Source organism: Syngnathus typhle, linkage group LG11, assembly GCF_033458585.1.
Source record: "Syngnathus typhle isolate RoL2023-S1 ecotype Sweden linkage group LG11, RoL_Styp_1.0, whole genome shotgun sequence".
Lineage (NCBI taxonomy): Eukaryota > Metazoa > Chordata > Actinopteri > Syngnathiformes > Syngnathidae > Syngnathus > Syngnathus typhle.
This window is the reverse complement of record NC_083748.1, coordinates 2522501-2550480: the sequence shown is the minus strand read 5'-3', so window position 1 is coordinate 2550480 and position 27980 is coordinate 2522501. Positions and strand designations below refer to the sequence as shown.

At 42.1% G+C, this 27980-nt stretch overlaps 1 protein-coding gene across 4 annotated transcripts in view; it reads right to left on the bottom strand.

The window, feature by feature from the left end:
* ephb2b (eph receptor B2b) overlaps nucleotides 1-27980 on the bottom strand; it is a 103354-nt gene that overhangs the window by 62359 nt on the left and 13015 nt on the right. For all 4 annotated transcript variants that reach the window (XM_061291487.1, XM_061291489.1, XM_061291490.1 and 1 more), the window contains exon 2: nucleotides 1704-1783. In XM_061291487.1, the coding sequence (XP_061147471.1) occupies nucleotides 1704-1783 (80 nt within the window). The remainder of the gene's footprint in view (nucleotides 1-1703; nucleotides 1784-27980) is intronic.

The following is a 27980-nucleotide window of genomic DNA, read 5'->3' as shown; positions in this document are numbered from 1 at the left end:
ATTGCTTAAAGAGCGCCTTTGTTTTTTAGGATGAACAGCAGAGACCAAAGGAACAAGGCAGTGTTGTGAAATAAAATATTACCTGTAATACGCATTTTGTTATTTGCTGATTGAAACTGCTAATTAAACTGTGAATTGAAACCAATAGGAAGAAAACAACTCTCGCTCTTTATATAGCTGACGTGTCTTGCGCAGCCGTTCTGTGCATTTTATTTCACAACACTTTGCCTTGTTCCTTTCTTCTCTGCTGTTCACTTCAAACACGCTCCATGCGACCGCAATGCTCTCTTATCAGACGCTTGCTCAATCACCTGCTCGTTTGCTGTCTGTCACAATGTACCCTACACAAATCCGAAACATTTGTTGCGGCTCCGAGTCACGACGAGGGGCAAGTTTTGGTTTCCAAGGGTGTTTTTATTCCTCTTCAACGTCTCTCCCATACAGAGCCGCCTTTTTCCCGTGCGCGCACGGAGCGCGGTGGTGCGTTTACGGGCAGTCGGAGAAATCAACGCCAACAAAAAAAATTACATCCAGCCTAGTTAAGACCATACCAAAGACTATAAAAATGGGACCCATTGCCTCCCTGCGTGTGTGACGATCATTGGGACTTTAAAAAAAAAAAAAAAAATTAAAAACAAAAAAAATTAAAAGATTTTTTTGTACCCATGTATAATGCGCACCCCAGATTTTAGGACAATAAATTAGTTAAATTTTGCGCACTATACACGGAAAAAAACGGTATATTTTAAATAACTATCACATAAACAACAATATTATCAAACCATTTGTGTCACTCCAAATCATTAAATCCATCGATCAAATTTCTCGTCCTTTATGTCATCCTGGTGACAGAGGACATGTCCAGAGGATATGGCGCTTTAAAGTGTTAATTACTTTATTTGATTTTTTCTCTCTATTTTTCATGTTTTGAATATGTTCAAGATAAAGATATCAAAGCATGTGAAGTGATCAACTATACTAAAAATAACATGTGAAGTGGTCAACTATACTTGTAAGTGATGTGTTAATGATCAAGTAAAAATTTGTGAAAAAAAAACATGTATAAGTCGCTCCTGAGTATAAGTCGAACCCCCCCCCCCACCCAAACTATGAAAAAAAAACGCGATTTATAGTCCGAAAATTACGGTAGATGTTTGATTGCCATTATGTTTGTTTTATGTTGTAATGCGTTAATGTGTGGGAAAAAAATCTTGGACAATTAGCAGAACTAATAGATTATGGGCCCTAATTATTTTATTATTAGTAACCAGTTGATTATTTTTTTGAATGGAACTAAAAGGACATTGTTTTATTACAATCCCCTCTGGCACTTTTTTTTTCTTTTGCTAATATTGCGATAAAACAGATTATCATGATTATTTCACTCCAGACAATGAAGGTATGACATTTCCGTATCGTTTAATCAAAAACGTCGACTTGGTGTCTATTCCTATTGGGGTCTCTAAATGAAGTGCAGCCCCCCTCAAAACACCCACTGGGCTCCTCCTTTGGTTGGTTCCCGGCTCATAGATTCAACTTTGACCTCAGAGTGAGAAACCCAAACAGTGGTGCAGAGAAACCAGCGCATTTGTCATGGAGATTGAACAAACGTACGCACGCTTACAAAAAGCAGAGGTTGACCACACACACTCACACACATGACTTTGACACTTTTGGCAAATGATGCGGCCGGCGTGACTCACGCTGTTGTCGCTGGATCCCGACACCGGATAGACGGTCCAGCCGAGCTCGGCTGTGGCTGTGGTGGAGTCCATGAGTGTCTCTGCGGAAAGACGGACAGACGCAGGTCAGGATGACAAGGATTTACGGCGACCGCCAGATTGCTAGCTATCCACGATACTCCATCGACCTCGCAAATAAAAGCATCCCAAATCAGCCCCCTTTTCAACACAAGCACACTCATGATTCAGGATTTTTTTTCTTTATTACTTATAACTTTAAGTAACTGACAGACACATGCAAACCGAACTGAAACAGTCAAACCGAAGCATTCAAACAGTTTTCAAAAGTCGCTCCAGAAAGCAAAGTGACTGACCGGAAAGAAAAGGAACCAGCGCGACAGACTGCCGACGACCTTCACTAAAAAGTGATCCATTCCACACAAATGCCAATCGTAGCTTTTTTAAATTTGACAGATGGGCAGTCTCGTCAGATGTTTGACTTCCTTGGGGCTGGGTAGAAGAAAAAAAAAAACAAGCGGGTGAAACCAATCGGAGGCCAGCGGATTATGTGGTGAAAAGAAACACCTCCAGTAATTGGGGTCAAAGAGAACGTGCGTTCCGTCTGTCATGAGTTCCTCTACGGTCCGCATTCCACCTGCTTGACCCGGCTGTCTATCATCTGCCGCTTAGACCATTCATGTTGTCACCTCGAACAACACTCCGCAGCTCACCGCCACCCCGCTTTTAGCCTCGGCCTCGCGGCCTCTTTGCTGTTCCCTACTTCTCAGCTCCTTAATGAACGTGGCCTCCTGATTATGCTTGCTGTGACCCCAAAATGCCAAAGGGGGATTATGAGACACAGCTTCAAGTCAAAGATGGCAACGTTCTTGCACAACCAAAGTTGGAGCTGCTCATATTCCAATTGACATAAAAAAAAACTCTGCATCCACTTGTTGACTTCAAGAGGCCCAGATTTCTGATTTCCAGATTACCAGGCTTGAGCCACCGAGTTCCGGCCACTTCTAGCATTTCAACCACAGTCCCGACGAGCATAACGGGAGAATTTGCAGTTTTCACAAGTTGGGAAATGCTATAATTAGACTGATGAGACTGCAATAGAGCAGCCATTGGCGGGCTTTTGCGAGTGATGCAGAGCCAAGCAGGCAGTGTGGATGTTAGGCTGCAAAATGGTAATTACCCCACATAACCATGAGAATAATTAGTGGAGGAGCAGTGCGGATAATGAACCCCCTCTGCGGCGGCTTGGGGAGAATGGAGTGGGAAAGATTTCACTAAACCACCATTTTGTCTATTCTCTTTTTTTTGTCCCAATTTTGACAATTTTAGTCTGTACTGCAAGATCAATTTGAAAACATATTCGCTATGCAGGCAGGCATGTAGCAGTAGAGTAAAGCTGTGTTAATAGCAGCGCCACGTTCAATACATTCTTGCCACGACCAATATGAAAGGTCAAAATCTGGTAAGCCACCACAAAAATGGTGTTTTGAATTTACTCAATTTTACTTTAAGTGGTTGCACAAAATAAAAACATTTGCAGTGTCAGACAACCGTGGTCCAAAAGATGAGCAGTTTAATATTTTGCCTTTGGTTGCTTGACTATACCCAACGTGGACCGAACCATGACCTTGAAACTCAGGAAGCAGTGATTTTTGGCGCATCGTTTTACCACTAAGTAGCACACTTTTGCAGCGATGGGAACTCGAGTCATTGCGTTTTGGATTCTGGCTTGGAGTCGCAATTTTGACGACGTGACTTGGCAAAAAATAAACTTGACACTCAACTTGGGTTTGACCGTTGGTGCTTAACGTGAAACCCGACATTGCACTCGATAAATTCCTCAATAAAATAATTTGACCTTTTCAGTTTTCCGTCCTGAAACTAAAGGTTTATTTACAGTGACCCATGATCATGGTTAGCCGCGCTAAAGAGTGCGGCGGCAAGTGTAAACGTGGCGATACTGCCACATCACCGCATCTATCAGCGTGAAGAGGCAAAGTTTTCCCAACCGCCTGCCTTCTGCACCGCAGTATCTGTCGGTTGCCAGCTCATTGCCCCCCGTGGAGCCCAGCGGCACATCAGCTTCTGCCTTTGCTTTCCAGCTGTGGTGAAGCATGTTGGCCCTTCATCGAGAGCAAGACTTGGATGCTCGGAGGCTTAAAGGGGACGTATACTTGATAAATTTGCGGAGACATACGTAGATAAATGGATAGACATTACATAGCTAGACAGATTTCTCTTGTCAGTCTGCAGATGTGGGTCATGCAACTGACATTTCCAAAAACCAAGGCCAATGGAACTTTCGATGACATGACAACCGGTGACGTAGCTATAGCGTTGTGTTTATGCTAGTAGCTATTTGTTCTCGCAGCTGGAGTCAGAAGAGAAATTTAGTAATAAAAAGCTGAAGGTTTGTGACAAGATTCTGGAGATGAAAGTGAGATAAAGACAAAATCGAAGTGTATTTTCCCTTGTGGATGCAGCACTTCATCACCGAGAATTGAATTGAAGGTCAAAACAAACCTGAGGGAGGAAAGGTTATTCAAATCACACCAAATTTGCATGGTTATCATCTCAGATCATCATCACAACAGTCTGATGGACCGCAGAAATGTTATTGCTGAGTCCCACCATACAATTACTTGACTTCTTCAGCTATTGTCCAGCATTCTCAGAGGACCACTATGGTGCATTCCAGAGAACACTGAACACACACGGCATTATTCTCTTCCAATGATTTATTGAAAAGGATTTTAGCGGTTGCCGCTTGACGTGAAGTTTGATGCTGTGCGGCCACGACACGGCGTAATGGATTTTCATCACACCGGTTGTTCCGCCAGGCTACTCTGCCACGCCACTGCCGCTGCTGTACTCTCCACTCCAAAGACAAACCGCAGCTCCTCAACTTCCTGCTTGCTGCTCCTTATAAGTGTCTTTACATCTTTAGTGCGGCAGTGAAGTGTTGCATAAAAGCGTTGAATAACCGCTCGAGTTCATGGGATGATGGCCTCCATGCTGGCAGTCAAAGGCGCTTCTAAAACTTAGCCGCCTTCAAAAGCCCCCCCCCCTTCTGAAAATATGAAACATTCATGCACACACGCTAATCTATTCACAAGTGTTAACAATGCGAGTGTAAATAATTCAAGTGAGAATGTCATTTATATGTCCTTTTTCCTTTTAGAAAACTGATTCCCCCTGGTCATGAATATGCAATGAGAGCTGGGAGACTTAACCCCTGATGCTGCTTGCTGAGAGCGCTTCCTGCAACAATTGCCATCCGTGTATGACGGTAATCAACAATCCAAAACTGGAAAAGTTTTTGCATAAATATTTTGTTGTTTTTAAGCCAACACACACAAAAAAAGATACAATTTCAAAACGCTGTTTTTATTCTTTATTCAAATGTGCCATTATGTGTTAGGAACTACTATGCTCATACGTATGTCTCAGTTGACTAATAGCAGTTTGCTAAACTAGCACATCTTTTGGAATGTTTGTCACAAAACCTACACAGCCAATCCAACATTGAAATCAGACTCAGTCGGGTTTTTACTTTTCTATTTTTGATCTGAACCCAATACAAAATAATATTTCTTCCATTTTTTTCATTTGCTTTCCAATTGAAAAAGGAAAGAAGGAATGATGGCTGGATTAGGGATTTTAAATTAAAGCAATTTGGATTTCTGTCACTTGTACCAGTGCAAAACCAGTTTTGAGTAGTATTTTATTCTAGTTGTGTGAGAGTTGTATTGTTTAAATGTTCCAAACAAAACTGCAGCCTCCTCACATCAGTTATTTCATGTTGTTTTGACAAGTGATTTACCCCTGCTTTTAACATTAGTCTGTCTTGCGTCCATCTAGTTTTCACCCTTGAGCTGAAGTGAATCGAACTGCAGCGGAGTTCTCTAGCAAGCGAGCCGAAACCACCTCTGCAAGGTTCCGACGATAGCGTTCAAATAAATGACAACAACAGAGTTTGTTTAACCCAAGCAAGCCTGGCAGCCTAAATATCTGCAAAAAAGTCACATTCCACTCATGACCAAAATCAGGAGTAACAAGGCAGCATTGAACAGCTACGCTGACTAATGGGCCATTTAAGCGATAAAGGAATACCACACACTCAGGAAGAAGGGTGTATGAGGAGGCTAGAATAGATTCATGGCAGGATAGTTGTCCTTCTAAGGAATAATTTAGACCAGCGCTTTTCGAACGCGAGTCCCTGAACACCTGGGCCTGTCAGACAAAATCATCAAAAATTCAGACCAACATATGGAGATGCCGTGCTCGTGTTCATAACACAAACATAATAAATGACAAATAAAATCCAGTCATATTAATATGATTAAGACATGAATCTGACAATCCTGCATGAATACAATTGGCTTTATTTGTTTTTGCCAAAAAGTGCATTATTTTCGGAGGAGACTCCTATTTTATTTTTAGAAAAGGCATATTTTTTTTAGAACATTGAATTATTCTTAATACTGTAATTGTCTTGTAAAGATTCAGTCTTATTAATATTAAGACTTTATTTTTGTAACATTATACCGTTTTTCCTCAAAAGAATGCAAATTTGGTAGCATTCATGACTTTTTCATGAAAATAGGCAACATAAAAATTATATTTAATTGGTAGAAGGAATATAACAGTGAGGTGGTTAAAACTCTTCCCTGGACCCAAAAATTTGGAGAACCTTTCAGACCACATGGCGTAGACCCAAAATTTCATCCTAACAAAGATAAACCTGTTGTTAGATTTCCACAGTAATGCATGAAGTCTGGCGGGAGACATCTCCTCTCTCCCAAAGATTTATGACAACATGCACATTTTCGTTTTCCAAAAAGGCGTGTTTGGAGTTGAGAAGTTTATGTCGGTACTTTAGGGAGCAATGAAGTAGACCACAGAGCTCAGTTTCACCTCATCGTGTGTGGATACATTGTACCGGCGAGGAAAAAACAGGGGCGGAAGCTGGCTCGTTGGTTTTGGAGACGAATGGTGCAATGTGAAATATGGTTATGACACACAAACGCAAAGAGGCGGAAAGTGGCGCTCTCTCCAGAGCACCGAATGATACCGGGTACCGAGCAGGATGTAAGACAAGTGAGCTGCACACTGTTATCAGTCAGTGAGACTTAAATTGTCAGCGAGGCCTTAGGGCCGGATGCAAGAACCACTGTTTTGCTGTACGTTTGAAAAAAGGTTCTGGCCCTACTTGTGTTTTATTTTTTCGACAATGGAACAATCGGATGATGGACCGAGGGTGTGTTATAGCTTTTAAAGTATAGTATATTTCAGTTTTAAAAAGTTTGAAAAATGCTTGTATTTTACAGTCATCAGTGCAAACAGCAACAAAAAAGATAGTTACACAATTGATTAAATAAATAAATATAATTAACTCATTGCCAAGGCTAATCAGTAGCTAACTAGCATGACTGACATCAGTTCAATTCCTCCTCGACGTCTCTTCACAACGTGGAGGATAGCGAAGTGTAGTTAATAGTTAATTTAAAAAAAAACTAAAAAAAAACCCTATATCACATTGTTTTATTAGAGATGATAAGGAGAGTAGTAGGAGTTTATTTTCTATTTAAGGGTGGCAGGTGACCCTTAATACCACCAGAATAGATCCACCCCTGCCTCGAGAAATCCCATCTCCACACTCGGAGCCAAAACATGAGTAATCCAAAGAACGCTGACAATCTTTAAAGCAGAACTTGCTCGAGGACCAACAATGCGATACGTTCTCATCCCTGACGTTGATAAGGGGCAAAGAAGCAAAATAAACTATTTTTGCTTCTGAACCGAATCCTTGTTATTCACTGAGGCGTTGTGAACAGATATTTTGTTTCTATCTGGAGTTGCTAGGGGTGTTTCCTGGGAGGAAATGTAAGTGTCACAACCTCCACCTCATTATTTTGACATCATTGACCAGATGAATTTATTTTGAATGGCATGTCAAATTTAATACCTCTGTGTGCCGTGGCTCATTAATAATGGACGGCACATTGCAAATGGCCTGGGGTCGGAGTGTAACTGCCCATAAGTGTGAATAAGCCTCCCGATTGGCTGGCAAGCATTCCTCAATGGACCCCGTGTGTCTTGCCAAAAGTCGACTGGGACAACCCTAATGAATGATGGAAAAATAGATAGCTGGATGACATTTGACTATTGCCATGTGGCAATTTGAAAAAAATAATGCTTGACCATCTTGTGTGATCAAATCAACAGGATTCATGCACTAATACAAACGATCCATGTCCTATTAAATTTAGAGTCATCAATTAACTTAACACCCATGTTTTTGGAATGTGAAAGGTATCTGGAATCCCCAGAGAACACCTGAGATTCAAACCCAAACCTCAGAACTGTGAGGCAGACACTAACCACTACGGCAATGTGCTGCACCCAACTGAATACCTCGATGGAAATATAATTAAGCCGTATGCGCCACTCATCAAGTGATGTCTCAAGCAAACCATCCAACTCCAGTGTCACGTCAATCAACTGAAATTTTACTTTGACGTTTCATCCATCATTGATGGCAACTGGCCTAAAATATTAGTCATTCCTGAGGGACAAACACCATATTTCACAGAAGACAAATTTGGCAATAAGACAGAGGGATGAGTCATCCAAGCAATCATTGCCGGGTGAAAGAAACCTGGCATACCACACTGAACGTCCGAAGATTTATACGTACACATTCCTTATGTCCCCAAATCCCAATCTCCCCAGTCCTGTTCAACACATCAGTAGTGTACTTAAAATCCTGCAGCGGAAATTTGGAATAAATCCTACAAGCAGCACTTGATCGGTAGAAAACCACATCGCAGGGAAAGGGGGTCGTTTCAACGACATTAATGTATTCATAAGCAACGTGACGGTCTCGTGCCTTGGGAATACTTTGCATCTAAATGACACTAGCACTAATCACCTTGATGGAAACAATCAGTCCCACCTTGCCACGCCTTGCCTACAAGCCATTAGTTAAAAGTGCAATAATTAGAAATGTACGCAGCTCCGTGGAAGATTGACACGTTGCCTCTGCGATCCCCCTCACGGCACGTTTCGCTTTCTACGTCTACCAACCTCGCCCCGCCCCCCTCTTCCTCTTTTGTGGGTGTTGTGCTGTGCAGGTAATAACAATACGACAGGCCCTGCCAGCAAGCAGCACTGCTGACCAGCATTCATCGACTAACAAAGCTTGAGGTGAATTTATATATTCTGACGGCTGTGTAGGAGCAATGGGACCCATTTTCCATCATTGCCTGGTAATTAAGGACGAATGAGGGTGGATCACAATAGAAGTATTCCAAGTTAAGTAACAATCACACTACAATATCAGCCGTTCATCATTTACTAATTTACCTATTGGTATTCACGAAGTGTCCGATGCATGCGGCACACTTTACAGGTCTTGTCTTTTTTCTTCACACTGGGCTAGTTGTCAACCCAGAGCCTCGTTACGACCTCCTAGCTCCGACCTTCGTTGTCACGGTAATGAAAGTCTTACTCGCCAATGGCCTACAGGTAAAGTTAGAAGCGCCAAGCAGTCGCTCATTCCTCTTAAACATAAAGAACCCTAAAAACGGCTAATATCAGCGAGGAGAAATAATTCCTGATCTTTGGTGCGTTTTGACGAAAAACCCTGACATGGTATGTTTTAAATTGTGGAAGAAAAATGCACAATTTGTCTCTATTAATAAAATTAGGGATTAAAATGAATATTTCAAATTAGTGTTAGGGCTACAATTATAAAAGCTACATTTTGGATTTCAAAGCTGGGTTTTAAGGGTTAAGATTTCAAGTTAAGCATTGGGTTTCAAAGTTGCCAGAGAAAAAGAACTAGAAGTAAAGCACTATGTAAAATATACCAAGGTGGAAAAAAAACATAAGCAAAATACAGTATATCTCCATTAAAGCAAAGTTGTTTTTTCTCCTTTCGCTTGGTACGTTTATGCAGATTCTTAGTCGTCAAGTTCATGGTATCGCACAAAGGTTGAACTAAAGGCAACGCAACAAATTCTTGGTTGCTGAACACGTTTCACCTTTAAATCTAAGAAAGTTCTTCAGTTCAGGGACGTGGCTTTGTGTGTTTTGCTTTGTACGATCTTGATCAAGCCATCTATGAAGTGACACACGAGGCCGTGTCTTGTCTCACTCAAAGCTCTGACTTTAGTTTGACTTTAGCTACAAACAAAAGCATGTTTAAACTACTTTGCCTGTGCACAAGTGTGTGGATGCTTCTGGCATCTCTTTTTATGGAGTCGATCTGTCCTTGTCTTGCTGATAAAAAGACCCCCCCCCCCCCCATACACACTATCTGGTACCTGGGCAAGCAGCTTTGGCCTGCAGATCACATGCCAAGTCAAACCATTAAAATCAGACAAACGCTTCCATTTTATGAGCCATTCTACATGCATTTAAAGAGCACTTCTCCCTCTTCAAAGATCCGTTAAAAGCTGCTGTAAATTCCTGTGCCCAAAGCCCTGAGTTCTTATCTCATTTTAGGTTGAACCGTTAACCCGCAAGGTCAAAACCTGTCCTGAATCAAATGGAGTGATTTAAGGTCAAGGATGTTTGGCGTCTGCAGTTTGCTTATTAGTGTTTTCGCTAGCGAGCCTGGCTACAATCTGTCATCACAGCAAATATCTGTGGATTTTATATGTTTTGACGACACAAGTCAGGATCACTTGATTGCGCATATTGGGACAATCCATTTGGAAGCAATCTAAACATTGTTCTGCAACATTGCTGCCGCAAACAGTCGACGCCTGCCAGACTGCAAATATTTACAAAACGGAACGAGGCGCTTCCAACAGATGAAGACAATTGATAGTATTGAGAGCTAAATCTTCATATGATTATGTTTGAGTTAGACCGGGTTCTATCAAAGCCCCTCCAAAACTCTCCACCTCACGACAGCAAATGACAAGTGACAGCAGCGATAGCATGTTCCCAGACACTTTCCATGCGATGTTCTCCGTCATCCATCGAGTTGTTTGTTTCTGCTGTACAAATGGAGCGCCTGTGTCCCAGAGTGATCATGTAAATGTTTCACCCCGACTGTATTAATGAGACTGCGCCTCTCTCCGTTGTGGTTATGCTCAATCATTGATGTAAACGAACGGCTTGTGCCACTTTTGTGAGGAAAATGGCTTCTGAAGAAATAATGTCAGGGCATTTTAAGTTCTGGTTTTGTGTCTGTCTTGAGCTTGCATTAACTGCTTACATGTCAAGTCGATCAAAAGCTGTTGCTATTTTTGTCTTGGGTTCAGGTACAACACTTAGTGCATGTCCAGATGATGAATTTGCAGCATCGTAGTCAGTTCACACCCAGCGGGTTGATTGTTTGCCAGTCGATACACTCCGATTGCCAAGATGGATGTCAGGTAGTTAATGTGTCCATCGGGAACATCACACAACATCATCAGTGGTGCATTTTAGAACAAATTAGCAGTTTCTATGTGAATGCCGGTGACGTAACTTGACAAGAGAGACAATGGTGTAGCTTTAATGGGTGGGAGATGAGTAGCATCACATCACTATGTTGGCCAAGGAGTCGGGATGACAAAATGTTTTCAATTACAACTTGTGGTTTTACAACACTTGTGGAAATTAAAAGGGAAAAAAAAACGCCATGTAGACAGTGAAAAGAACCGTTCCGCAGATGTGCCAGGTCTGCAACTGGTTATCATGACTGGGTGACCATTGCAAACTAGTTTTCCTGAAATCCCAGATTTTAATCACAGCTGAACGGTGTCGTAACAATGCAGATGTAAGAGCTGATGAAAAATGCAATGTCACAGCAAAATATGCTTTCAAGTAGCAATTGAGGTTTGGATGTAAGTTGAATACACAGTATATTGTGTTTTACCATAATAATGTTGTTCCCCAATAAGCGCTCGCATTTTTTTGGTTGCAATACAAGCAATCACCAAGCGTGTCGTGGACTGTATATCACGACTGTACTTTTCATTTGCATTCGGCCTCATTGCCCAACCGGCCCAAACAGCTGAGTCCGCATAACCATCATCACTGCCCCATCTCAAACATACCGTAGTCCCGATGCCAATGCCGCAATTGTCCGAAGAGTTATGGGTTCACGACTCCCCTCTGCAGGTCTATAAAGCAGACAAACAGAAGCAGCAGTAGTGCTCATGTGTCTGCCTGCTGCACTGCGGGGATCATTACTGCCTCCACCAGGCTTTGGCGTAACCCAAATATCATTTACAGTACAGGCACACTTTAAGCCCCTCTGCGATCAACATCCAGATGATAAGCGGACTGTACCGACTGACGGGCTCTTAAGGCACCTTTCGGGCCCTCCATTGACCCCCATACGCTGGGAGCGAGCGTGTCGAGTGGAACCTGAAGAGGCGGCTAATGGTCTCACGGGAGCCTGCTGAAAATAAGCGGAAGACAGGGTGAAGACAAACACTGATCAACAGTGCGGTTACTAGCGCTCCATGCACCAAAGCCAATTCAGAATTGGGAACGACGCTGCAAAAAACTCAAATAGAAACAATTGCATTTCTTAGAAACTTCTTATTTGTCATGGTCTCACAATATTTCTCCTTAAAAGTCAGATTTTGTGGTTTTCACTGTGACTGGGTTTAGCTTGAAGAAAAAACTACCAAAAAGATATAAATGGTTAAAATTAACGGATTTCGGTGGTGGTTAACATTTAAGGACATCGGTCTTGAAGCGTTTGAGGTTAGCCATGTTTATTCGTTTGAAGAACATCTTGCGATATCCCTGTTTTGTTTGCTTTGCAACATTCCTGTTTCGGTTCAAAGAAGTAATGTTTCTCATTGTATTACTTTTAATCCTTGATGTGATAAACCTAATGGGGACGGCGCACAAAGAATTGACAACGAAGTCCAAAATTTGAATTGAAACGACATGCACTCAATTATTAAAACCGCAAGAACAATAACAGATTAATGAATTTCATGCGGCCTTTTGAATGACGCTAATAAATCCAGTCCTTGTTTAACAAAAGAATGACACTTTTACAGGCTGTCTTGTCAATATTTCATAGGTAGTGGGAATTTGTTTTTGCATCGACTCATGAAAATGTCTGATGGTTTTAATTAAAGCTACACTCAAGGTCTTTGTCTAATGTTCCAGCGATGAGAGGTAAACATTTGCTTTTTTTAATCATAATCAAATGCGACCTGAATAATTTACAGTTTGTCATTGGCAAAAAGACATTACGATGCAGTTTAGATACGAAAACAGATTAAAACAGTGTTGTGGCCTGCCATTTACAAAAGTGACACCATTGTCCTCTCTGTTTTTGTCACACTTGTCAAACCACATTCGTCACTTTGTGCCGCTCACTAAAGCAAACAAACATATTTCTTATTGAATGGGTATGTTCTTTAAATTTTGCAAGAAAATGTACAGTGTTGAATTAACCTAATGTGTATTCAAGCCTGCTTACAAATAAAAGTTAAAATCTAGTAAAAGTATGATTTTTAATCTCAAGCAACTCACCCGAGATAATGTGGGGTTTTTTTGGGGTTTGTTTTGAGCCTCGCCTGATTTTATCCGCATTGGATAAATGCAAGTAATGTCAATATGACCCATGTTTTTTCTTATTTAATGGGCTGTGCATCTCTAATGTACCATATTTCAATCTTATTTAATGATGTCTGCTTTTACTGTAGTTTTGATTTATCGTGCGAGTCACATTGGCCTGAGTTTTTATCCACATTTGAAAAAAGCTTTTTTTCTTCCTCTTCACGTCATGATGCGTATCAGGATTAATGTGAATCAAGCCAAGAAGTATTTAATAGACTGTAATGGACTTTATTAACCATGATGGGAAATTAAGGGGGGGGGGGGTTGTACATAACGACGTAATATAAACGTACCATCAAATGTGTTTGGTGGCATTTTGTTGAGACAAGGTAACCTGTGAGCTAAACAAACAGCATCTGCAAAGCTTTACGCGTTCTCGGTGGAATGCAAAGTTCTTCACTGAGCACTGTTCTGTTTGTCTTGAGGTCATTACCGCCACTTAACCTGACAGGGCACTTTGTTTCTCCTTATCTTCTCAATGTCTAAGTGTTTTGCATGTTTGTTAGACTTTTGGGCTGGCATTGTATCAGTGTTTTTTGCCTGTGACACACATAAGAGAAGGATCTCTTCAAAAACTGACAGGCTCCCTTCTTTGAATTTCAGACCTTCAGACGCGTGAAGCGGTGAGGAGTTAGACGTCATTTTGTGTGGATCCGTGTAGGGCCAAAGCCTCACTGATAAGGCCCGATAACCAACCGTTGCTATGGTAACTGGTGAACCTGGTGCTGCGGTATCATTAGGAATGTCTTCACTGCACCGTGTTAAGATAACATTGGAGGTCAAAGATGTCATTAAGGAAGTTTGTTGTCAGAGAAAATGAACCTGTCAGACTACCAGATTAAGAAAGAAAATAGTCAATCTGGTACAGAGGGTCTTCAATCCCAACATTTTCTCCATCATTCCTGTTTTTCATTTGGTTCTATATACTGATTGGGGCCGGAAGTGCTTTTCATACAAATATTTACTGTATTTAGAACTCGAACAAGCACCATAATGTGAATAAGCACCATAGATATTCAACAGATGGATGTGCATAGTGGGTGATGCCAAGATCAACCTTGACCCTAACAAGGATGAGATAAATAGGAAATCCAGTTCCAAATGCCACATCTGAGAAATACTTTTAAACACCGTTTTAGACTGGACACTGATTTACTTCTGATGACACCCTCCTATACTCTCTAGCCATACGTAGCAGTTACTGATTGAGTGGAAAATAAATCAAACTGACTCCAAAAAACTCTGGGTGGATCAACAACTGAAGAGATAGATGAGATAATAAGAAAGACGGATACGGCTAAAGACAGCTGAATCACACAGGGGTTGCTTCACAGGCCTGCTGAATGGCTGGCATGCTAATAAGGCAAGTGTGCGTCTCTGTGTGTGTGACTGTGTGTGTTGTGTGTGTTGTGTGTGTGTGCCAGGGTGAGAAGCAGGGTGTACGAAAGGGTCTTCATATGCAGTCATTTGCCAGCATTCAGCTCCCATCAATATCAGGGCTGATTAATGAGAATGTTAGGGAGGGTGGTGGGGGGGGGGGGTAAATGGGGGGGGGGGGGGCAGCGGCCAGGTGTCGAAAGAGGCACAGAAGGGGAATAAAGAGGGCAGGGGTAGTGATCCGTGAGGAATTCCAGTTGAGCAGCAACAAGAGTGTTTTGGTGTGGGTGGGCAAGCGGGCGGATGACGGGGTCTATAGTCCGGAAAAGTGCTCATTAAAAATCTGCACTTCTTTTGATTTCATTCAAAAATAAAATAGAAATATTATTACTAATACAAATATATAAAATATGGCAATACAACAATAATTGTATTAGAAAAATTCTCAATTTTTTTTTTCCTTTTTTCAATGTTGGGGTTTGTTATGTTTTACAGTAAAAGCTAAAACTATATCCTAAAAAAAACATAATATAATAAATTGTATTTTATGTCAGCTTCAAACAGGTCACAACCTGGAAACGCTTTGAAACATTCAAGGAGGGGACCATGTCATGAAAGTGTCTGTGTGAGACCCTTTTCTTCTTAGATGGCACTTAGGGGGTAAAATCATGTTTCGACCTTGAAAAGTCCCCCCCCCCCATCTTCCGCACCCCCAAGGGAGAAAAAGGCTCCGGTGTGGATGACAAGGGGTCGTGTTCTTTTGGGCATTAGAGCAGCCAAGGTCGTGTTTTACCGTCGGTCGCGCCTGTTGTGTGTGCGCGTGGGTGGCCGCGCATGTGTCTGAGCGCTGGCTGGGGTTTATGCACATGTATGAAGTGGATGTGTGTAATCAGAACACACACAAACACAAAAGTACGGATGCAAAATGCATGTGAACGCAGCATTAGTGTACCCAAGTAGATTTTTCAAGTATCTGGAGTATTGATATTTTATATCAATTGTAGTTGAGTAGAGTGTGAGTATTTCTGAAACATTTGGAAAGCATTTCTTTTTTATTTTAAGACTCGCGGGTTGTCGAGTGGGGATTGTGGTTTTCTGCATCCCCTTTTTGTCCATGACTCTGGTCATGTGACAACTGGTTCTCACAGGCGCACAGGGCAGAGAGTAACAAGAGGGTAGCGTGTTAGGGCCACGAGCCCGTTTTCATTGTTTAGTCAAGGAGCCTCACAGCGCCAATCAGTCCGAGAGACGTCAGAGTGGAGTCCAGCGCTAACCGGACCACAAGGGACAGAGGCAATGTCGTGCCAGCTTCGGTCTGGGAACCAACTCAAGCGGCAGCATGCAGTATTTGCCTCTCATTTATCTTTCTATGCATCCTTCTTCTGCTTTCTCATGGCTCACGGTATAAAGGGAAGCAATACAAGTATTGACATAGCCCAGGGGTGACCAACCCGCGGCTTGCGAGACGCATGCGGCTCTTTTCCGGATTTCAAGCGGCTCCTTTACGTTCGGCTCGCGAGCCGCATGCGGCTCCTTGCCGGGTTTCATGCGGCTCCTTTACGTTCATATCAACATTTGTGATTTTATTTGTTTGTTTTTGTGCGTGTTCGCTTCGCTTGAGTTCAATATGGTATTTTCGTCAAACGCTGCGTGTTCACTTCGCTTGAGTTCAATATGGTATTTTCGTCAAACGCGCATGCGCATGAGGTGAAATCCCGCAAAGGAGGCGGGGCAAACCCATTTGGGGGGTGGGGGCGGGGGATGTGGCTCTTTGCAGTACACAGTAAAAAATGTGGCTCTTAGTCTCTGACTGGTTGGCCACCCCTGACATTGCCCCTTGTATCAAATAATGAATCGTAATTTGTCATCTTTTGGACAATATGCTTACATCACTCGCTTCGGATGTAAATGTCCAGCTAAGATGCCGACATGGAGAGAAGGTGGAAATTTCTGTTTGTCGAAAGACTAATTAGCTACACCAATTAACAAACTGAAATTGCCAACACTGCGGAAATACTCCGTGCTTCACCTCAATTGGCTCCGCCCCTGGTCCTCATGGTAACAAAAAGCCTATGCTAACTGCTTGATGCTTTGATTTATCATTGATTCAATTTGCCATCTGCCTGAGATGTGCTATTTTGACTTGCTACATTAATTTTCTCAGTCAAAAACAGCAAAGTCCACAAATCACATCTTCAGGCGAAATCTCAGACAAGGATGACCGCAAAAACAAAAAACATGTACTTTGTGGTTTTTATTTCATTTTACAAGCCACAGGATAATATTAAGAAATTTGCTCAGAGTTACACTCTGCCAAAGCAATGACAGCAAAAAGTTTCAAGCTTCAAATCCCTGTTATTTTAAGATTGCATGGCTAAATCAGATAGGCTCTTAAATCCCTGAAGGCTTGGTGCTGATTTCTTGAGGGGGGGCCTCGACGCTTGAGCTGGTGGTTATCACAAGGTCAGCGTCAAACATCAGCTAAATTAAGTTTGTGGGATGGGTCGGGGGGTTGGAGTCCTTTTGAAATAAACGCAACCAACAGCTGTGAGAAAAACCGCAATACACACACACACACAAAGGTCTCCTTGATTTCCAGTCTGCTCCAGGATCCCCAAGGGTGGAGACCAGCCCTGATGAGGACAATGTCTGGATGTGGTGAAGTGGCAGTTGGAAGATGTGGGGGAGGTTGGAACATCACGTCCCGGACACGCTTCTGTGGGTGACCCAATAGAATAACGCGAGGCCCCGTCTGGAAAACCAGGCCCATCCGCCGCATTCAGACGAAGGCTAAAAGGTTAATTGGCCCTGTGCGTCGCCGCACCTTCCTCGGTGTAATTTACTGTGATTAATGCATGAAGGTTACGGGCGGACTCATTTGACGACCGTTCCCAACAGAACCCAATTAACCACATCTGCGTGGACCTGGATAAAACTGCTGTGGAGGCTCAACATCAGCTCCCTTGTTCCAACATTACTTGACTTGAAACGTTCTGGAAGAGTTCCTGGCCGGCTCTACTCTCATTTTTATAGGGAACACACCATGCTAAAGCAAAAGCTCTTTGTTGAGCAAAACATCTGAGCATCGTTTGGAGGATTCACTATGAAAAAGGAATCGAGAGTTTCAACAATCGCTCCACTGCACTGGATCTGGGACGTTAATGATGTACAAAAGAAAGTTTCCACCTGGAAGTAGTGACTGTTTTTTACAGAAGACAAGAACTGTGACATCCGAACAAAACCTGTCTTTTTTTTTCCCATCTTTTTTTTCCAGGCTCGGCTCGACTGGCACCGTTCCCGGGGTCGATTATTTCTATGTCTCTTTTATGTCAAACTGCCAGGACAGTTCTTTCTTTCCAGCAGTGTGAAATGAGAACCTTGAAGGTAGCTAAGCCTCAAAGTGTTGTCTTTGTTAAGCAAACGTAGCACGGCTCAAATGCTGGAGTTTTTTTGGTTTTTTTTATTATAAAAGGGATTATTTTCTTTGGACATCGCATACATTACAAACACATCATAGCACATAAGCCTCACCTCTCGAGGGATTTAACATTTAATAGAGCCTTCTTGTCTTTAGGACATTCCCTCGACAGTGAACAGCCATAGCTAATCTCTGCAAGCGAATGTGTGTCTGCATTAATTTTGCTGTGTATTCTCTCTGTTGGCGTGTGCCTGCATACATTGTGCACATTTTGTCAGCCCGCTGCTGTGACCTTGTGCCTGTGTGCGTGTGCGTGCGTGTGTGTGTGTGTGTGTGTGTGTAAATAGTATGCTCCGGGTGCCTGTTTCGAGACTTTCGCGCACGCGTGTGTGTGTTTTAATAGCATGCTCCGGGGGCCTGTTTTGAGACTTTTGCCGCAATGTGAGAACGGCTCTGTATACATTTTAATCTTGGATTATCTGTGCCCGGGCTCGGGTGACAGTGTTCTGTCAGCTCAGTGCGTGTTAACATTCATTAGCACATCATGGATAGCAAACAAAAGCCAAAGGAAACCGAATAGGGGTGTAAATCGCGGGTTTTGTCACGATACGATATATCGATACAAAGAACTACGATACGATATTTGCCGATATCTTAAAGCCTGCTGCGATTCATTCACGATATATCGCGATATAGTGCTCTCCGATCGATTTTTTTTTTTTTTAGTAAAAAATATAGAACAATATCCTGATTTGTAACAATTCATACGCAAAATCAACAATGTACTGCAAACTCTTTATTTAGGAAATTACAAGAGTATTGTAGTATACAAAGTGCTTATTTTAACACTGAACTTTGATGTGCGGAGAGATTTGTGGTCCTTCAATATTTGATCACCGCATGGCAGGATTTACAAACTGCACGTGTCTTGTCCGTTGAGCCATCTTTTCTTTGGAATCCAAAGTGCTTCCAAACGAATGACTTGAAGCCTAAAGGGGAGCAAATTTCCTCATCTTTTTGGACACTAGCCATAGCACCAGCCCAGGAGCCGCGTACTAGTTGTCGACTCCCCTTTCACGTGCCTGCTCTGCTCACAACACAACGCCGCCGCGCGCACTGCTCCCGGAAAGAGGAAGCGAGCAACAATGAACTGGATTTCAAAATAAAGTCGCGTCTAATGTCCGAGGTCAAACACGGCGATATAAATCGATGTTTACATTTAGCATCGATGCCAATAAATCGTAGAGCATTATATCGATTAATCGATGTGTATCGATGAATCGTTACACCCCTAGAACCGAACCATGACCTAAAAAAAAGAATACGGATTCTTGTGTCAAAGTTTGGAAAATTTATTTTATTCTTTATTAATCTGAAGGACACTCAGCTGGCTTTCACTTGCACAAAAAAAAACCACATTTATATTCAGTCCAGAAAAGTGATAATAGCAAGGTTTGCGTCATTTAAGAGCTGCTTTCACCCTTCGAGCTTTCATAAGCTTGCCAATGTCATGTTTAAACACAATGTTTTTTTCTCCTACGGCCTTTCTTTAGAACTAACAACAGCAAAGTCAAAATTGCTTTAATTGTTTTTTCTGGAGGTAGAGAGGGGAGGATTCATTGGCAGAAAAACTGGAAAACTTTTAAATGAATGCCGACCTTGACTGTGAAACACCAAACAGTAATACATTCATACCTACGGCAGCCTTTATGCAAAAGAACCTGGAAATGAATATTTTATAGTCTCTTTTTTCTTCGTCAAGGTTATGCAGTGAGCTTTGATTGTGGACGCTTTGTAAACTTGCCCATAGCAACCACTCGCGCTGCATCTCTGTCACCGTTTTAGAATTCATATCAGGGAGCAGATCATTGAATAATACGCCAACGTGGTCAGCTCCTAAGGGGATGCAGAGGGGGAATAGCAGTTAATTAGAATACTAATTAATTTACTGGCAGATTACGCTGGATAATGTCCGTATTGTTGGCCAATCAGGCTGACGGCGGTCACAGGCGTAAATGACACGGGCCATGTGTTCATGCACCTCCAAATGCTGCTTTGGACAAGCCTAAGTGGTGTTTTCTTTTTAAATTAAACAGCAGCAGATGTGCACGTGTTCGACGTGACAACAAAACGGTGTTGGTGCCCATGGTTAATTAAAAAAAAGAAATGATTTGGTTGTTTTTTTAATTTAAGAGACTTTTTAACAGATTTTTTTTATTTAAAATCCATCTTTTAAATTAACTTCTTAATTGCATTTCTTCCATTGCTATTTTTATTGAGTCTTGAATTCAATGGAGATTGTTTCTGGTGTGATTTAAATAAAACGAAACGGTGTCGGCGGCACGGCGAAAGTCGTGTGTCCTAGCACCTCGTTTCGCGCAAAAGGTCTCGAAGCGAGACTTCTATAATGACACAGTAACATAATAATACTGCAATTAGCATTATGAATACAGCAAAATAGAGCTCCTTAAGGAGTTGTTTACCAAGGCCCAATTATACGACTCTTGCAGAAAACCGCACATTCCTAAACTGAGTTTAGACTCATTATTTTAAATGAATATGCACATTGTTTAGTATGCAATGCATATAATAATAAAGATAAACGGAGCTCTTTAAGGATATGTTTACCAAGGATGCAGCGTGTCGGGCAATGAGACATCAACAAAGCTGGGGAAAACAATGCAGTTCAACTACACATTTCCAGGAAAAGTCTCAGTTGATGTAAATCACATGAGATTTAAGATGATGCATGTTGCTGCTTTTTATGATGCAACCGCAGGCTAGTGTGCAGCTCATCTAGAGGATACATTACTTTTTAAAAACATCTATTGAAAGTAATTTAATCAAAATTTCTCGCTCACAACTGATTACTTGGGAGAAGGTGCAAATTGAACTGTGAGCTGGTTGCCTAGCAACTTGATGGCTCAAATCCCCCCAAAAATCTATAACTCACTGTTAGTGACTGGTGCCGCGAGGCTCATTCCAGTTCCACCAACGAGCCCCAACTTTTGCACAAAAACGACTACTCAAGATATAACAATAGGTCATTTACTATGCCCTCTTGTGGAGTTGCCCTCTGTAGAAGTGATGCAGAGTGACGTGTCACCCCTTCAGTGAGTGACCGTATTACAGAATGAGTGTGTATCTCTGGGTTGTAGAATGACCCGAATGATGAAGCAATGGATGACTTGGTGACCAAATCTCTTTGTAATGAACAGTGATTCAGTAAAGTCAAAAGTCACTAACTGTGGAAACTAACATTGGGGTCATTAACATGAGCACCAGTCAAGGTAGAAAGTAATAGCACAATATGTAACATGTAGGTAACATACTTATGACTGCAAGGCTCGAAATAAGTGGTTTTGCATCACTGGTCCACATCAAAATATCATGTAAGATTTTAATCGGTGTGTGTGGTAGGGTGGTTTTGGCCCCACCAAAGGTAAAGGTCTCCCGAGCACCATTTTAAGCTTGGACTGTCTGTTTAAAATGTTATGTATAACAATCCTGCGTGTAGTCAGTTCATAAAGATTTTATACTGGTGGCAATTTCCTATGCTCATCTTGAGAATGTTCCCAAAACACACATTCTTGGAGGAATCGTGCACGTTTCCTGCTACGCAAAAGGGACTAGGAAGAAAAAGAAAGTTTTCAAGAGGAACCTCCGGAAAACTTGAAAACATCCCCCCGCTTCTGTTCATTCACTCAATGTTTCCTCGTCTTCAAATTTGCACAAAGCGGTCGAAATGTGACCATTGACCATTCCACTAGCTACGTCTGACCATAGCCCAAATCTCCCACCCCGCCCCTGCCCCACACTTCATAAACCTCTTGGTCGGCCCTTTGTTTGATTAATACCGCCGTGCCTTTCAGAGAGGCCTCCCCTCCAGCCCGGCCCGGCCCGCATCAAGCGGCCCAGACAAGCCTCAGTCCTCATTATACACAGCTTCCACTCTAGTTCCCAAGATTAGGCAAATGAGCCCGCCAGCAGTCTATAGACACCAACTTGGACCCCACTCCCTCTTTCCAACATCACTCCTAACACCCTCTGACAGAGCTAATGTGCAATTTTACTTACATGACAATTTCAGCTCACTTCATTTTCAAACCACAAACACATGGCAAGTGGCCAGTTGGCCATGTTTGATTTAAACCATCAAATTCAACTATCGTTCAGTCAGAATGAGTATTAGGTATTAATAACAGGGGAGACTGTGCAAACCTCCAGGTACCAGAGGTTACCAAGCCACTCCGAATCAAGTTCACATTTTGATTGCCTGTGTTCTCTCATATCCCGGGTGAACGGACCCACACTAAAGATTTGGTCGGACATGGTCTATTAACTGATAAACACTGAACATTCAGGGTAAAAGATCAAGCACAAAAGAAAAAAATGACAAGCAAGCAATGATTTCAAAGATGCCAAGTGTTCATTTACCACATTTTATCTCCCAAGCATTAAAAACACATTTCTTATGAGAGTCTAGAGCTTTCCTTATCAAATAATGAAATCTGATATCATAACTGTCTTCTCACCGCTCTAGATGCCATTCTACTAATGTGTTATTGAGCCGGAGACTCCGCTTTTCTGCCACCGGGTTCTCGGAGTCTACGCCGTAGCTTAACCTTCTGGCACCTTTCATTCCCCTGCAGATATGGCAGGAAGACCAAGTCAGCTAATAGAGGATCAAGAGGTTGAGGTGGAGGGTCAAGCCAGGTGAAAATGTCAGAAGTCTCCTTGAGCGGAGATATTGATCTGTTTGGTGGAGAATGCATCGGCTTCAGGAGCTGTCCTCCAAATGTTTAACCCATGTGATGCTCGGCCATGCCCCACCAGCTCATTAAAGCGCTATGGCGGAAAAATGCTGAAAAAAAAAGGGGGGGGGGGTCCACGATGGATGTGTGGGTCCACTGTTTACAATGCTTCCGTAAATATGCATTTATTATGGTATCTTGGGGAATAGTCTTGGGTAAGATTTTGCATTATATAAAAATGGTAGTCCGTCGTAAATCCTATCTCAGTATGGAACAGAGGTGTAGCTTGCTCCTGCACTAAACAGATTAGTGCGCCATAAGCAAACACAGTGCAGCTCAGCCGCTGACAAGCAGACATCTTGGCTAGCGATATGCTTTTGGCGATACGTCAAACTCGTTAACGCCATTCTCAGGCTCCTTGGATGCAGCCAAAGCAATAACAACAAATTACATTAATATTTTTTATAAGATAATAAAGACTGTTACTGTTGTACTTTGTGATAGGACGGTCCCCAGTATACTCATCCAAAATCAGATCAGGCAATCTAGCCAGCCACCTTAATGACGAGATGCACGATAAAAAATTGATGGAAGGATGGAAATTTAGGACCTTTAGACAAGGGTTAAGTTTGTTTGTGATTTTTACTCATGAGCTAAACCGTTTGATAATTTTCACTTTCCCTTGTGACCATTTGTTTGAACTCCTGTCTGTACTTGACGTTATGCTTATTTTAATTTCCCCATTGTGAGTTGTAGCCTTTGCAGATGCTTGACGATGAAAATATATTTTAAAAATATATTAAAAACAGCTGCACATCAGCCTGTTCCAACAGCCCCAGGGATACCGCGGGGCATTTGCAGTCCATCTTGAAGAAGGACAATCGTAGAAAAATATACATACATATTCATTTTCATCTGTTCAGCTTGGCAGCAAATGTCAAGTGTGTATTCAAATATGGTTCAGCGGAGGATAAATATGAACTGCATCTTGTCAGCGTGAAACCACCTAAAATAGCACCCTTCAATTTGATGTAACAACCGTCTCTGTTTTCACAGCGAGAATCTTAATGCACATTCTGTCTACTCGCACAAGAACACGGATAAAATGGCTTTTTTATGAAGAGAGTAGACTCCATGACACTTAATTTATTCAGTTTCCGCAAGATAATCTGCAATAGATACGTGACAGAGTCTTGGGAACGTAAGGACAGGATGGATGTAAGTCGGCCAATAAATCCCCGGCTCTGGTGGCATTAAAATCGTCTGCTAGCCAAAAAGGTGACACACAGTTGAAGTGCAACGTTACAAAAATCCACTTCACTTGACGCAGGAAGCTATCACCATCTTTCCAAACTGTGGAGAGGAGTATGAATCCTGAGCAGGCCCCCCGGAGAGAATAGCGATTCATCATAGTCTGCAATCAGCGTGTTCGAAGATGGCCCACAGCCAAAATAGCACTTTAAAAGCCTTTGAAAGGAACTCTAACTCCTATTGATTGGAACTACGCAGTCATTCTGTGGCGTTAAAAAAATGTGAATGTTTCTTTTTGATGAAGTCAATATTAGAGTAAATATGTAAAGGAGTGATTGGTTATTGAAAATGGATGGCAATGACATAAAATCCAAATCAACAACCAATAAGGACACCGTTGTTTCTCTCTATATGTGCCCTATAAATGGCTGGCAACTTGTTCAGTGTGTAGAAAACTCTGCTGAGCTGAACTCTAGCTCACCCGCGACCCTAATGAGGACATGCGTAAAAAAAAACTTTGTATCAGGTTAGTGGAATCAAGTGCATATTTTCGAAAAGCCCCCAAAAACCTCAGAATGTCAGGTTTCATTGGCCATGTGCAAACATGCAGTTTATCCATTTAACATTTAGCATTCTCCTGTGGTAATAGAACACTATCGTTTAACTATCATTGCTCGTCCAAATAACTGCACTCCGGCCCATGTTTCTCAAGTGTTCCAGAATAATGTGATTATAATGAAAAAAATCTGTAGCATTTAGCCGCCGTTAGCATTTCATTGTTTGCCACTTGGCTCCATTACAGCTTTAACCTGAAGTGGCTTTTTGGCATGCCTGCACCAAAGCCCCTATAATCAAACATCATGCCAGTGCATAAAGAATGCTATTAAGGCAAGTAAGCTGTGTTAAAGCACTCGACGATGCCTGTTATTTATTGGTATGGTCGTATATTCGTTCCGCAATCAGTCCTGAGTGGGCTCAAGGCTTCCTTTTAAAAAAAAGATTATTTATTTTTTTTTGCAAACAGGCTTGTTTTTTTTTTATCTTGGCATAAAGACAAAAAGGAATCATGGAGCAATTCCTTTACATAAGCCTGGTTAGACCCAGCAGTTCCACAGTGAGCACAGCAATCACATTTATTTTTACAACAATCAAGTCAGTGGCTTTATTACCTAAAAGGTGATGGGATGTAAAATAGGCTCCATGATTCCAATGCATAAATTGCTATAATTTGATCAAAATTTGCTGGTCGAGTAATTCAAGCTCTGCGGTCTTTTGCTAAAATAGTGCAGACAATTATAAATAGCCGAATTCTCCAAAAGATAACAAGCGAGGTTAGCCAAGCCAAGATACCCTTCTTATTTTTAGTTGAGTCTGTGTTTGTGTGCAGCAGAATGACTCGATGTGCTCTCTGGGAACGTCATGGTTTTGAATACAGCTGCTACAGACAGACTCTCCCGTCCAGGACCAGCGGGAATCCATAAGACAAAAAAAAAATGAATCTGTAGAAGTGTAGCATGTCCTTTAGCGGACCCAATCATTGCCGCAATCGGTACGTTTGCTTTCCTTCAGAGAATGATAAACATGTCAGACCAAGTATGGCTCTCTGGTCCAGGAAGTGACTGATGCAAGTCAAGAAGGCAAAGCTTGCCAAACGACCCAGACAACGCTCATGGTTCATCTGAGAAACCAGGACAGACTTCTTTGTCTTAAGCAGAACTGACATGATGAGTGGTGTATTGGAAACAAAGGAAAAGCAGTAACACGCTAGGAAGAGATATAGCCACACTGTTGTCACGTTGCCAACTATCTAGACACGCAAACTGTTGAACTATTTCCCAGGAGTGACATGGAATCTGGAATTTCATAGATTTGCGGGTTGGGACACAAGTTCTTCCAGAGTAGCCTTCCCCAAACTATTCCCGCATATTTGGAAGCATAAAATAGATAGTTGAGTCCAGCAAACTTGCTGAGCCGACGCGGAGCATCCAACATCTATAGTTCCTTGAAAAATACTATCCAGTTCCTGGGAAAACAAAACCAAGCAGAAGGTTGCGCCATACCCATCCAAGTGACACCCCAGAGGTAAATATTGAGATACACTTGAAAATCAATTTATGAATCAAACAAGAGTTGGATTTGCCAAAATACTTCGGAATCCCAATGCTGTATTCCACCAAAGCGATTGACCATTTGCTAAACCACACCCCAAAAATGCTTTGTGGCCAATCACAGCAAAGGACAGAATAGGCTTAACACTTCTTGTGGGACGCCGTTGAATTGCACAATACATTTTATAATATGTTTATATATGTATATTTCCACTATTCCGGCAATTCTTTATTTACTAATCAGGTTGAGGAGTATCATGGACTGTTCAGTTAATCATATCTAATTTTCTAGAGCGGAATACATGCAAAGCCTCAGAAATCAATGGTTAATGGCAATTGTGCTATTATGCTAGGCAAAGTAGTTCATTGTTAACCTTAAAATCTGTTGTACGTTGGAAATCGCAGACCCCCTTGTAGAACTTTCACAGGCTATCATCCCCTCTATTCCCTTGGCTATACTGTGATAACCATCAAATAACCGATTTTCAAATAATATCAACAATTTGTGTGTGGGCCGAGGGGTAGACGCGTGTATGAAAAGGAATCAGAGTGTAGTGAAAGCCATGATACATCCCTGTGGTCGAAAATAATCCACTGTTCACAGTTGACAAAAAAGATTACATGTTGACCTATTGAGCTATTGATGGAATGTTCCTTCCTACCGTTGCTGCACCAATGATCCATGTATGTGTGCGGGAGTGTCTGTCGGGTCTTTATCCTGCCAAGCCAGGCCAGAGCAATCAGCACGTTAAATCGTGCTGCTGACAAGAAAAAGACAGCCGGTGCCGAATTCCGCGCTCCAACGCAAATATGTGATTACTGTTTGCAAAAAGTCCCACAGTCATTCCAGTCTACAGGGTCTATATGCAATTCTTTTCTGGAGCGAAGGGACAATGGTGGAGGGGGGGGCTGGCTAATGACTCATTCTTCGCTGACGGATCACCGCTGTGTGTATGAAATGATCTGTGTTTTGACAGGAATGATGATCACATGGGGTGGTTGGGAGCTTCAAGATTTAAACCTCTGTCAAAAAGATCAACAAGATGGTGAACACCAGGCAGAATGTCAAGGGAGGTTAATTGATGTCCTGTTATGTGCACACATAAATTGCTCGTGAGTGTCGGGGAGGTTATAGATTGTCCATGCGGAATTCCCATCCCAAAAACACGCCCTTAAGTGAAAACGCAGCTTTTGCTCATACCAGGTGTACGTTTTCTTTAACTGGTTCAAATTGACCTCGACAAAAGCTTGAAATTAAAGCCAACGACATTAACAGGAATAATACTACTGACACAAAAGGGTAATGATTAAGTTTATTTCGATTCTCACCAGCAGTCAGACTGAGGGCAATGGAGTATCTTTCTCGGTGGAATTTAATTGCAGGCCTATCGGTCTTCGGCCAAGATGTGTGCAGAGTAAAATCTGATGGCGCCGGCGGTAAGTCAATGATATCACTGCAAAGCCGCCGTATAATGGATGCCTGTTCGCTAAATCTAGCCATACTTTACGCCTGACACAAACTTGCGTCTTCTCCAGGGCATGAGCAATGACAGCCATGCGGAATACCACACACACACGCCCTCTTTCCGCACATCCCAAACCTCGACTTTCCTTGCCGCCCCGTTACCACAGCGCTTGCTAAAGATGTCCTCCAGTGAGACAATGATCGCTGCGATTAAACCTCTCGTAAAACCGCTTTTTATATGCATAAATCCTTTCTCCCATGAAGCGTGTTTTTGGATTATGATGGCCGAGTTTGCAGCAAAATATGGACTGTGGCTGC